At 42.8% G+C, this 13,998-nt stretch overlaps 1 protein-coding gene across 1 annotated transcript; it reads right to left on the bottom strand.

The window, feature by feature from the left end:
* Positions 1 to 2,789: 2,789 nt before the first annotated feature.
* cavin4a (caveolae associated protein 4a) lies at positions 2,790 to 13,998 on the bottom strand. The gene is made up of 2 exons (XM_088015036.1): positions 13,195 to 13,998; positions 2,790 to 4,330 (listed from the first exon to the last, which is right to left on the bottom strand). Exons 1-2 carry the CDS (start codon positions 13,600 to 13,602, stop codon positions 3,794 to 3,796), a joined length of 945 nt encoding a protein of 314 aa, XP_087871162.1. The 5' UTR covers positions 13,603 to 13,998; the 3' UTR covers positions 2,790 to 3,793.

Genomic DNA, 13,998 nt, shown 5'->3' with positions numbered 1-13,998 from the left:
CAGGAGATTCTTACTTCGTCCATCAACCTTGACAAAAACGCTTCAAAGGTAAAAATATGAACTACAATTTAATTTTCCTCTGGGATTAGTAAAGTTTTTAAATTGAACTCTTCCTCCTCCCCTGCAATCTTTCTTGTTGCAGTTCTCCGGTGGGCCGCTAGAGGACGGTATTTCCAGCTGGTTTTAACGTTCGCGTCTCTCTGCAGAAGGTGCCACTTGTTTCAAACGCTGATTTACCGTTTCTTCAGCAGCCTGGCGGGTCATTATGTTCCCTGAACGCTGACTGACAGGCAGCGCTGTTCGCTCCCACACACAGAAACAGGCTGAGGAGGAGGACGATGTTCTGAGCAGGAGGCCCGTTTGCATCTGGAAAACCTCCAGAGAGCAGCAATAAGTCACAAATCTCTGCTGGAAAGGAGAATAAATGTTCCTTTGCAAAAATATTCAAACCTCTTCAGCTTTGTCTCCGTTTTCTTACTTGAAACTGTAATATATTTTAGTGGTACTTTAATTGATGAAGACAAGTCAGTGCATAATTTTAAGGGGAAATAAAGAAGAAACAGTTAAAAAAATAAAACATTCACATCTGGTTTTCACTGATAAAGTGGAAAGATTCTCAAAAAGACAGAAGAATCCTGAAGAAGAAAACATGTCGCAATAAACAACCAATTAATGCATGATAAATTAAAATGAGCTCAATAATCTCCATTCTGATGATTCTTTTTTTTTTTTGGTTGCAGAAACAGTTTATTTTATTTATAGCTTCAGTTTTGTGTAGTTTTTATTTCCTATTTTTGTTGTGTTTTCATTTTGGATTTTTAAAATATCTTGCAGTTCCAGTGTGGAGTTTTTTACAAATTATTATTATTTACAAAATTAGAGTTTATGAGTTTTGAGAGGGCTAACTTAAAAACAATGTTTTTATTTTGCATTGTGTCCAGTAGTGACAGTATTTGTCCAGTTTGATGCAGATTATTGAAATAAAGCTAAACCTGACGGCATCTTCTAAAGCTGATTCAGTTTGTGACACGTTTCTCAGGTAATTTACTCCCAGCTCTTGTTCTGCTTCGTGTTGTTGCAGGTTTGTGTTGCTGGCTCTCTATGTGGAGCAGAAATGGGTTTCTGTATTTCTGTATCTGTCAGAGGAGACAAAGCAGGAACACGAGTTGCTGAATGCAGCAGCGTCTGACTTTATGAAAAGCTTCCTGAAGCCTTCTGCTCCGGCTTCACCTGTGAACAAATTTAATCTCAGACAGAGTCCTCGAGTGTTTGTGACACAGAAGAAGTGTTCACACTGCGAGAGGGAAAATGAAAACGTCTTAATGGAGCTCCTCTCTCCTGTCTTCACCCAAGGCTGTTCAGCAGATTGCTTCAAGAGTTCAATTGTGCTCAGCTAATGCATAACAAACAGATGAAGCAGAAGCAATCAGTCCGCCGCCGCGTCCTCCGCTCTTTCTCTCTGAAGTGCTGAAATAAATCAAAATTATGTTTTTTGGTGGATTGGAGGATTTGGCTCTGAGGAGAAATTCATTACAGCCGTTTCTTCTGCAGCTTTGATGTCTGTCGAGCTGCAGCAGGTGAAACATGGTAATATCTGCTTATAAAGGCAAACTGGAGCTGGAATTAGTCAGAGCTGGAGAGCAGATCGCATTTAAAGCAGCGACTGCAGCACATTGACATGCAGAAAGCTTCAAACCAGGGGCGGCGCTACAGGAGGGCATGGGGGGGAAATTAATACTCAGAAATGACATCAGGCTGAGAAAGGCAGAAAGTTATGAGCAAATTCTGGTTTTAAAGATGAAAATCTGAAAAATAACATAACATAGTTACAAAATAACTAAATGACTAAAGACATTTACACATATAAACGTGTCTGTGTTTTCTTCCAAGAGACATTAATACAATAAATAGTCTTTTAACGTTTTGTTGGTTTTTAAATGTTTTCATATTTGGTGTTTCCTCCTCAGACGAGGCGCAGTGAGCTCGGCTTCAGAGCAGAACATGTTTTACTGAGAGGATTCCCCAGGACTCCTCTCCATGCTCCGTGTCTTTCTTCAGCTCTCTGCAGGTCTGGGGCTGAATTTCAGCCTCTGACTCTCTGCTGCTGGTAAACAGACCTTACTGACAAATCCACAAATCTGGAGAAAAAAGTCAAAGTCAGGAAGACAGAAAACGGTTTATCCCACAGACGGATCTGTTTCTTTTAATTGTGAATAAATAAAAACAGAACAAAATGAACTAAAGAAAGATAAAGCAAGAAAGAACAATGAATAAATGGTTTAATGGATAAAAAACAAAAGAGGATAATCAATAACTCACCAAGCAAACTAACCAAACATCAGACAAAGAGACGGGTTTGAATGGACGACATCCAACCATCCAAACCGCCAGTTAACCACCTGAAGAACCTACTAACTAACCAACCAAACTAACCAACCAACCTGTTAAAAAACAACCAAAATCCTACCAACCAATCAAAACAAACAAATAAACCAATTAAATAACGAATGAAAACAACCAACCAACCACAACATGAATAAATCAATAACCCAACTATCCTCTGGTAAAACCAGGCAAAACACCAATTAACTAATTAAAGAACCTTATAAATAACTAATCAACCAATTAGCCTGTTAAAAACAACATAAAACCAACTAAATAACCAAATCAACAAACATAAAAACCAACAGGAAACCAACCAACGACCAGCTTCTTTGACCAGGTGAAGCTAAACACAAACCAATCATTTTTATTTTTCCTCTCCAAATAAATAATGACAGTAAAAATGAAACTGTTACGTAACAAATGTTTTATTTTTTGATCCAGGTTTTGTTATACAAGTCAAAACACAAACATTACAGAGAAACTGACAGTTTGGTTTTTATTCCTGTTTGAGCATTTAGGATTTTCTGAGTAACTGTAAAAAAATGGATTTCAGACCTAAAATATGATCGAAAATACCCAAAATAAACCTAAATAACTTATTCTACTGCAGTAAATGAAGAGCAGCAGTACAAAAGTAATAAAACAATATGACACAGAAAGATGAGCTCCTGAAGCAAACTAATGAATTTCCTTTAAAAGCCACATTTCTACTGGATTAATTCAGAGCCTCTGATGATGGAAGAGCAGAAAGTTTAAAGTCCAATCAAAGCAGCGACCTCAGAAACATCCAGGTGAATTCACTGTGTGCCGCTCAGAACAGGGTTGAATCGCGCAGTAATTACATCCTGCTGCAGGTCGCTGCTGCTGTTTATTAAAAACTCCATGAAACTGCAGATTTCTCCGTTTCTCAGGCCAGATGTGGAGGAAATGAGCAGAAATGTTGATTTTGTTGCATTAAAAACCGTTTTGATGTCAGAATCCTGAACTTTTCTAACCTTAATGAAACTAACCTGTGGTGATCTGAAGGCAGCGATCAGCTTCTAGTTATTAAATCTCTGTTTCTTCTATCGGTTGTTTCTCTGAGCTCAGGCTGATGTTCGCAGACAGAAACCAGTCAGACCAGCTGAAGACAATTTCACCTTCTGAAACTGGAAGTTTGTGCAGATTATATGTACATTTAGTTCAACATTCAGAATCCTTCCTGTCATCCTCCTTCCCTCCATCGGCTCTGCCACCGTCTGGACTCACTACAACCTGATCACGTCTCACCCTTTACATAAATACCAAGGCTTCATTTCACAGATTTTATCAATCAAGATTTAGACCGTAGTAATTTTATTAATTGAGACAATCATCTGACATCTCAGCCCTCGTTCCTCCAGTGTCCCAGTTCCTGGTTCTCGGGTCGTTATTCTGACACCCGGGTGGCGCCGGCCTCCTCCACCGGCCCCTCCCTCTTTGTTTCCGCGGCGCCCTCCTCCTTGGCCGGCTCGCCCTCGCCCTCCGCCCCCTCCTGGCCCTCGGCGACGGCCCGCTCTTTCTTCAGCTTGATGCGGAAGGTCTCTTTGGTGGGGGCTTTCTTGGCGATGTTCTCCTTCAGTCGCTCGCCGGACTGCTTCAGCCGTTCCCCCGCCTGGTGCATCTTCTCCCTCCTCTCCGGCGGCATCACCTTCTCGCCCAGGTTGTGGAACTTGGTGCCCAGGTTGTCTTTGGTTTTGCTCATGTTCTCCTTGGAGAAGGCGGCCTTCAGGGTCTCCGTGCTCTTCACCATGGACTTCTTGAGTCGAGCGGCTCGAGACGGATCCGGCTCCTCGTCTCTCAGGTACTCTTCGTCGGAGGAGAGGTCGGCGGGGATGTCGTAGGCATCCGGCTCAATCTCCAGGCCTTCCAGCCCAAGTCCTTGGGGAGATTTGGTGACAGCCACGGATGGGACCTCCGTCTCACCCTGAATAACGACAAGAAACCTGAGATTAACTGAGAAACCTGAGATTAACTGAGAAACCTGAGATTAACTGAGAAACCTGAGATTAACAGAGAAACCTGAGATTAACTGAGAATAACTGAGAAACCTGAGATTAACTGAGAAACCTGAAATTAACTGAGAAACCTGAGATTAATTGAGAAACCTGAGATTAACTGAGAAATGTGGATCTGGTCTCACAACGACTTAAAAACAACAGCAGTATTTTAAAGTTTTTGTAACAACGTTCTGGAGTAATTTTTACATCATGGTAAATGGTGGAAAAGTGTTTATTTAGTATTAGTATATTTCATGGATTGTGTCAAATATGCATCTACAGGCATCTTGGCTGTGCTAAGAAACTTTAATTAAATAATAAAATGAAACTAGCAGTGTTTTCTCACCTGATATTCCAGTAGAATCAGTTTAATTTGGGACCAAACCTTCTTCATCTGCTCCACCTCCAGCTGCTGAGGTTCTCTAGTCAAACCAACCTGTTCCCCTCCTGGCCTGTGGGGGCGCTGCACCAAGAACCACTGAAGGAAACGACACAAAAACCTCTGAAGACACTGAGAGCAACTTCCTTCTTCACCAGATGGAAACAAGATGGAGGCGTCAGATTTTAGCAGTTGGAGGATTTCTCTTTAGGCTAAAGACCAGGAGCCATTTCTGCTGCTAGCGCTAGGCTAGCATGTTAGCTTTGGTTGTATTTACCAGGAATGCCCTGTGCTGCAGCCCACTTCCTGCTTTTAGAGCGGTTTCTGGTCTGCTTGACGTTCACATATGCATTCAACTTCAACCAAACTGAGGTCGAGGCTTTTGGACGGACCAGATTTCACTTTCTTGTCCCATCAGAGTTTGGTGACACATTCACATCTTCCCAAAGGATCCGGACTTTCCAGGCAAACGGACTGCAGTCCGTTGAAAGTGGACTGAACAGAGCTGGTGTGAATGCAGCTCAACAAACCTCAACTTTAATTCCTGCTGAAGTACAACATTTCCAAAAACCTAAGAAAACGTTTCTGATTAAAAATATTACAAGCACGTGTCAAAAGGTAATAAATACATTTTTTAAATTATTATTTAGGATTATTTTAGGCTCTGATTTTCATTTGGTCGGGGGTGTAAATACTTTTTTTATACACAACAATAAGTGGGTAAAGAATCTTTGAAATAAATGTCAGATTTTTTAACAAATAAGTTTCAGTGTCTGTTTAATAATAACAAAAATCTTCCACCTGAAAGTGTCTCTGTTTAATAAAACATCCTTTAGTGTGGCGGTTTTTGGCGCTGTTGGCAGGATTTAAACTTATGTTAGAAATATTACAGTTATAAGTAACAGGATTACCACTAATAAACAGCTGAGCTCATTTCAATGAGATGGTTTTTATTTTACAGCTTCATTCACAGAATAAGAGGAAAGAAATGCTGCAAAGGAGCCAAATTAAAGTCAAAACCTGGAGTGGATAGTAACTTTAAACATCTCCATTAGCTGCAGATGTCAAGATTAAGACTAATTTATCTGAAATATTCCTGTTTCTTGACCCTTCAGTGCAGCTCCATCTGAACCTCCTCTCTTATCATACATCACATTGGCTCCATCTCAGCGGACGGCTCAGTTGTCCAAGTGCAGATGAAACCGATCTGTTCTCTCCATTACGGATAAATTTACTCTGCTGCTTCTTAAACCCAAGCAGCTCAGACAGAAACATTATATTCCTCAGAGATGCTGTCAGACCTGCAGCCCCTTGTTTCTGTCTGAAAACACAGCCGTCATCATGAGATCACGTTTCCCTATTTTTACATATGAGAAGGTCACAGAGAGACGACCAAACAGTGAGAGAAGAGCTGCAGTAACAAGCTCCCATTTGCTGCTCCTCTCAGGATTAATGGCTCAGGTATTTATAATTCCCTCAGAAATAATCTGACTGCAGAGGCGCTAACAGTGCACATTAACCTCAGCAGGTATTCATCCTTTCATTTAAACATCTGAAAACCAGGTTTTAGCGTTTAAGAGCAGCAGAATGATCATGTTTTCCTGGGCGAACAGAAAGTGCAGCAGGAAATTTCCCCCACTGCGCCACACAGATGACTTTGGCTGCGGGAGCGAGTTAATCAGGCTGAAGCTGCGGCCACCTGCAATGATCACACTCATTAATCACGGAGGCGTTGTCAGAACGAGCCCGAAAACGGTGAATGACACAATAATTACACCGGCTGGGAATGTGGGTCAGAGAATGTATTAATAACCCGAGAGGTGATGAAAGAAAGAGACAGGAAGTTCAGAGGCGGCGATTATCGGAGCACACAGAGAGCTACGGGACAAAAACACAACATTACAGTGAGACGATACGGAGAGACGATACAGGGAGACGATACGGAGATACGATACGGAGAGACGATATGGAGAGACGTTACGGAGAGACGATACGGAGAGACGTTACGGAGAGACGATACGGAGAGACGATACGGAGAGACGATATGGAGAGACGTTACGGAGAGACGATACGGAGAGACGTTATGGAGAGACGATATGGAGAAACGATACGGAGAGACGATACGGAGAGACGATACGGAGAGACGATACAGGGAGACGATACGGAGATGCGATACGGAGAGACGATACGGAGAGACGTTACGGAGAGACGTTATGGAGAGACGATATGGAGAAACGATACGGAGAGACGTTACGGAGAGATGATACGGAGAGATGTTATGGAGAGACGATATGGAGAAACGATACGGAGAGACGATACAGGGAGACGATACGGAGATGCGATACGGAGAGACGATACGGAGAAACGATATGGAGAGACGTTACGGAGAGATGATACGGAGAGATGTTATGGAGAGACGATATGGAGAAACGATACGGAGAGACGATACAGGGAGACGATACGGAGATGCGATACGGAGAGACGATACGGAGAGACGTTACGGAGAGATGTTATGGAGAGACGATATGGAGAAACGATACGGAGAGACGATACAGAGAGACGATACGGAGAAACGATACGGAGAAACGATACGGAGAGATGGAGAGACAATACGGAGAGACGATACAGAGAGACGTTACAGAGAGACGATACGGAGAGACAATATGGAGAGACGTTACGGAGAGACGTTATGGAGAGACGTTATGGAGAAACGATACGGAGAGACGATACAGAGAGATGATACGGAGAAACGATACGGAGAAACGATACGGAGAAATGATACGGAGAGATGGAGAGACAATACGGAGAGACGATACAGAGAGACATTACGGAGAGACGTTACGGAGAGACGATACGGAGAAACGATACGGAGAAACGATACGGAGAGATGGAGAGACAATATGGAGAGACGATACGGAGAGACGATATGGAGAGACGTTACAGAGAGACGAAACGGAGAGACGATACAGGGAGACGATACGGAGAGCTACAGAATGAACCTTTATTACTCAAATATAACTCGGAGGACTGTAGTGTCCTTTTGAATTTGATTAGGCCATTTGAACACATGAATAGATTTTTACCTACCTGGTTTCTCTGGCTGGATGTTTACAAATCCACACCACATTTTTCAGGTTCAAATTGTTAAAAATGTTTGAAAATAACATTATTAGTGTTGGTCTGTTTTATGAAATCCCAATAAAAACCATTACAAGCCTCTCTATTTTAAAAATGGTGCCAAAAACTGACAATGAAAGGATCTACAAAGAGCAAAACAACATGAAAATTTAACGGCTTAAAGATCAGATGGACTCCTTAAAACACCAGCGATGTGCAGAGACTCACCAAACAAGAGATAAAAAGTCAAACAGGCCTCAAAGAAACACAAACATCTGCAGAAACCATCTGCATTAAAACCCCAACTCCAAAATTTATTAAAATCTTTAAAAAAACACAGAAACCTCAGTTTACCAGAGATTCAGTGAGATAAACTGGATCAATAAGGGAATCAGAAGATGAGGTGAATGTTTTACCCAGCATGCAGCAGGATCACAAACTAAAGCCATGACCTCAGCCTGGCGGACGGCGGCGTGGGCCGTGGGCGGACGGCGCCAGCCATCGATCTCTGCCTGAATACCGGCAGCCGCCATCTTTCTTCCTCCAGCAGTGACAAACAGCTGCAGGAGGAACGCAGCCGTATCAGCAAAAAGACAGAACATGGCTCAGGAGGAAACCCGACACAAGGTCGGACCGCCGGGATCAAACCGGGTCGGACCGAGACCACGGGGTCAGGCGGTGGAGCCACAGGCAGCGACTGAAGAAAAAGGTTATTAATGGTGACGTTCAGCTGAGGCTGCAGATAAAAACAGACTCATTTCTCAGCTGCCAAAAAACAAGAACAAACTGCTGGCTTTAAAACTATCCTGAAAATAGATTAAAAGTTGAAGAATTAATGCCGTTTTATGTGCTATGTTAACTTCAACTCTTATGAAAATACTATAAATATGACAAAAGCAATTTGCCTTTGTAATTTAAAACCTTGAAACTGGGTCTCTGTCTCCTTAAGAAGCTCCTGCTCTTTCTGAAGCTCCGCCTCCAGGAAGTCATCCCAACATGGCTCCTCTATTAACCCTTTAACATTTTTACCAGCCTTGCTGTGAGCAGCAGCTCCTATGAGCTCAGCAGCTCCACCAGATGTTTGCTAATTGCTGCTGGCTAGTCTGGAGGAGCAGTCAGCAGCTCCTCCTGGCTGCTGGCGATGCACAGACAGTGGATTCACGTCCTGCTGATGCAGAACATGAGCAAAGCTAAAAATGAAAACTGAACTCAACACCTGAAGATGATTAAAGTTACTTTAGTTTGGCGTTTCAGGCATACCGTATAGACAAGATGGCCGCCAGAGTAGATTTGCTCTCCAAAATTAAATCTGACGTTTTTGTCCTAATTAAATCCAGACTGGATCCAAAAGAGGCCACACTGATGTCACCGTTACCAGTTTGGATTATATGCTAAAGACGATTATTTCTCTGCTGCCCCCTGGTGGCCGCAGAGCCCTGCAGGTCTAAATATTTTGCATGATGTAACTCTGCTCTCTACTGTCCTATCAGGGTCCAGCCTGCGCCCCGTGTGGCGCTGCGCCTCCGACTGCGGGTGGCAGCAGTTTATGGCCTGTCCCTCCTGGCAGGCAGCAGGAGAGTGATGCCATCCCAGAATAGGCCCCTCTGCCACAGATCCACAGCAGCTGTTCGCTGCACACTGAGCTCCGGTTTCTATTCTGAACGAATCTGCAGCGCCGCACACAGCCGAGCTTTTACTCAGACGCAAAATCAGGATTACACCCTGAAACAATAGTTTGTAAAAAGCTAAATGTGAAAATGAAATGTTTACATGAAGAGCTAAAAGGAGGCAAAGCAGTCTGGAAAACACTACAAGCAACTTGTTAACACTTTTAGTTAACTTAAAAACCTGATTTCTTTGCTCTTATTGTTGCTTCTTAATGTGTCCTGATGGTGGCGCTCAGCACAATGACCAGATAAACTTCAGCTGAATAAAACAGTAGAAGAAGAAACGTTGGGAGGAACCCCTGAGATTTTCATAATATCTAAAATATTCAGAATGACATGCAGTTTGAGAAGCTGAAACACTCAGATGCTATGCTAACTAGCTGTTAGCATCACTGCTGTTAGCATCACTGCTGTTAGCCTCTGCGTGTTCAGAGAGGAGCTACATGTTAGCACATTTCAATAATTCACCAATCAAATGAAAGGTGGAGCTGCTGAAGCTTCAGTCTCAGTCATCAGATCATCATCAGCTGCAGATGTCAAAATTCCACTGAGGCCAAAAAAAATCATTTCACAATTTCCATTAAATAAGAAACATAAAAATCACGTGAACAAGTTTGTTCACACAATAAATCATTAAAAATCGCTGCTCCATCATCCTCCAACCACTTCCTGTCGTCTTCATGGTTTTTGCCAGGATACAGAATAATGAATGTAAACATTAATTATACATTATTGAGTTTAAAGTCACTGGGCTGAAACCGTCAGTAAAAAACGTCCAGGATGAATTCATATTGATTAAAAGCTCATTTTGCTGTTCCTGTTGGGTGAGACCCCCTCCTCTCTGCTGCTCCACCTTCAGCTCCGTCCATAAACAGCAACAGAAACAAGCAGCAGCCCTGATTAATCCACTCTGGAAACCAGTTTATCCTACTGGAGGACTGGTTTCCAATCCTCCCACAGCTCCCTCCACTGAATGCGAAGTTCCAGCTCAGACTCCAGAGATCCTCCCTGTAATCCTTTAATAAGAAATAATTTACATTTGATCTGAGAGAAACTGGATGTGAAAAAGCAGCTGATTGTCTCCATCAGCTGATCTGAACAACGAATGAACAATTTATTGAGTATTTAATAGAGATAAAACACTCAGATCGGCCCGTCAGAGCATCGTTGGGTTTGGTCTTTAGGCAGAAGATAAATGAAACGTTACACAGTCAGAGATGAGGCAGTAATTTGGGTTATTTAGTGTCAAAAACGGCTAAAAGGGTAAAAAAAACAAAGACATTCGTTCATTTATAAATGTCACAGTTTCTAACTGAATATTTAATTAGCAAGCTAAATATTTATTAAAGATCTAAATATTTAGAGTGAAATATTAACTCTATGTTAACTAAATATGTAGTTAGTTCTGGACAAGCTAAATATTTATCTAGCTGCCGAAGCATTTAGTTTGGAGCTTGATATTTAGTTTATAAACTAAGCAGTAAAAACTTTAGTTTGACGCTGAGGTATTTGTGAATGAATGAATGAATAACTTTTTGTTTCATGCAGGCTGAATAACCCAAATTATTGCCTTTTATTTCCCCATAAATCCAGGAACCACAGAGTCTGATGCTCTGATTGAAAGCTGACTGTCCTGTTGGACCAAAGCCGACCCGCCTTCAGTCAGACAGAACCGGATCCGCAGCCCGTCCATGTTCCTGCTGGTTCGGACTCTTACGGATCAGAACAGGTTCCTGCAGATGAAACAGGCATTTGTTCATCTAACAGCTGCTGTTTCTGGCTCTAACTGAGGCGTCGCTCCGTATTTTCCTGCTTCCAGCCGACCTGCTGCCCCCTCTCCATAACGATGAAGCTTTTCCTATAAATTACTGCGTTAGAGTCGAGGCTCTTATGAGTCTGAACTTCAGCTGCCCTTCGTTTCACTGCTGCTGCTCAGCCTCCTAATGATGTGACTTACAGTTCATCAGTTAACATCTGGCCCAGTTTTCCTTTATTCCTGATACTTAATTACTCTACGGTTCCTCTTAAAGAAAAATATCCGCCTTCTTCACTGACTAAACTCAGATTTGAGCTTTAATGTTTTTCAGTTTAGATGGGATTCGTAATCGGTGGGCGCTGAGATCGACCAGGCAGATTGGTTTTAAAACGGGCATTTTAAACCCAATCTGCCTGGATCTTCTGCTGAAGATGGAGAATCGTTTTAAAATGAATCGTTTTAAAATGAATCGTTTTAAAATGTCGACCTGAAGACGGAGAATCGTTTTAAAATGAATCGTTTTAAAATGAATCGTTTTAAAATGTCGACCTGAAGACGGAGAATCGTTTTAAAATGAATCGTTTTAAAATGAATCGTTTTAAAATGTCGACCTGAAGACGGAGAATCGTTTTAAAATGAATCGTTTTAAAATGTCGACCTGAAGACGGAGAATCGTTTTAAAATGAATCGTTTTAAAATGTCGACCTGAAGACGGAGAATCGTTTTAAAATGAATCGTTTTAAAATGTCGACCTGAAGACGGAGAATCGTTTTAAAATGAATCGTTTTAAAATGTCGACCTGAAGACGGAGAATCGTTTTAAAATGAATCGTTTTAAAATGTCGACCTGAAGACGGAGAATCGTTTTAAAATGAATCGTTTTAAAATGTCGACCTGAAGACGGAGAATCGTTTTAAAATGAATCGTTTTAAAATGTCGACCTGAAGACGGAGAATCGTTTTAAAATGAATCGTTTTAAAATGTCGACCTGAAGACGGAGAATCGTTTTAAAATGAATCGTTTTAAAATGAATCGTTTTAAAATGTCAACCTGAAGACGGAGAATCGTTTTAAAATGAATCGTTTTAAAATGTCCTGAAGACGGAGAATCGTTTTAAAATGAATCGTTTTAAAATGTCGATCTGAAGACGGAGAATCGTTTTAAAATGAATCGTTTTAAAATGAATCGTTTTAAAATGTCAACCTGAAGACGGAGAATCGTTTTAAAATGAATCGTTTTAAAATGTCGACCTGAAGACGGAGAATCGTTTTAAAATGAATCGTTTTAAAATGTCGACCTGAAGACGGAGAATCGTTTTAAAATGAATCGTTTTAAAATGAATCGTTTTAAAATGTCCCCTCAGGGTGAATTCAGTTCAGTCCAAATGATCAAAATCTACTTTGTTTTTCTAGAAAACCCAGTTGGTTCGGAGAGGTGTGAATGCATCATCGACCAAATTCTGGCCGTTTCTGGTTGAAGTGAACTCAGGAAGCGGACGAGAGCCCAAGGCATTCTGGGTAAATTCAACCAAAACAAAAGTGCAAAAGAGAAATCCTCCATTCTCTAAAATCTGACGCCTCCATCTTGTTTTCATCTGGTGAAGAAGGAAGTTGCTCTCAGTGTCTTCAGAGGTTTTTGTGTCGTTTCCTTCAGTGGTTCTTGGTGCAGCGCCCCCACAGGCCAGGAGGGGAACAGGTTGGTTTGACTCAGAGCCACAGAAGCTGGAGATGAGCAGGTGGTGAAGGTTTGGTCCAAATCAAACCAAGTCTACTGGACTATCAGGTGGGAAAACCCCCTGAAACTGAACGCCTCCCTCTCTGGTTTCAGTCCAGGCGCTGACGGCTTCACAGACCTTCACGGCGTCTCGTCTTACCTGGTAGATGACCACTCTGAACTTGTTGCGCGTCAGCAGCTCGTCCTGCGTCGTTTCCACCTTCTTGACTCGGACGTTCTGCTTCTCCACGCGCGTGCGGACCTCCTTGACGTTGGCGCTCACCTTGCGGGTCTTCTGCAGGAGCTTCTCCACGGTGCCGCTGGTGTCGCTGTGGTCTTTGGCCAGCTTCAGGACGTCGCCCTGGATGGTCTTGATGTTGTTCTCCAGCTCCAGCTGACGCTCCTCCATGCGCTGCTGGCAGGACTGGACGTTGTCGATGATGCCGGCCACGCGCTCCAGCAGAGACAGGATGGTGAGGGCGCTGATGGGGTTGCCGGCCTCGTCCTCCACCCCGACGATCTCCAGCTTCTCCTGGACGCCTGCCGAGCGCAGCTTGTGCTGATCCATTGGGGACGTTTTGGGAAACGTAAATTTGCAGGTTCGGTCGGAGGAGCGTTGGGGTACCAGCAGGAGACCAGAGTGGCAACACCCAACCGCTGTGACCCAAACTCAGTCTGGGAGCAAGAGAGACGGGAAACTCCACCTACCCCCCTTTAAAAATAGGTGTGAGGACACTGAAGGCTCCAGATTCAGATCTCCATGGGACGTGGGCCAGGCACTAAACTCTGAGCCTGCAGAACCGCCCGCCCAAGCTAAAAATATGAGCTCCCTGTAAGGCGACACTTTGACATTTCAGGCGATGCAAGCAGCCCTCTGAGTCCTGCGACGCTTTGTTACCCGTCATGCACAGTGATTCATAATTTCCAATAATTTCCACTTCTGTTCCTGTAAGCAGCTGTGAAA

The sequence above is a fragment of the Poecilia mexicana genome, unplaced genomic scaffold (assembly GCF_051168715.1).
Source record: "Poecilia mexicana isolate PSO_F unplaced genomic scaffold, ASM5116871v1 scaffold_17, whole genome shotgun sequence".
Lineage (NCBI taxonomy): Eukaryota > Metazoa > Chordata > Actinopteri > Cyprinodontiformes > Poeciliidae > Poecilia > Poecilia mexicana.
The sequence above is the reverse complement of the archived record's forward strand: the minus strand, read 5'-3'. Positions and strand labels throughout refer to the sequence as shown.

What these genes read in the sequence shown, in the direction of transcription:
- cavin4a (XM_088015036.1), bottom strand. Translation starts at nt 13,602, where the DNA reads ATGGATCAGCACAAGCTGCGCTCGGCAGGCGTCCAGGAGAAGCTGGAG. An exon ending in TCAGAGTGGTCATCTACCAG is followed by an intron (nt 4,331 to 13,194) that starts GTAAGACGAGAC and finishes GTCGTTATTCAG; the next exon opens with GGTGAGACGGAGGTCCCATC.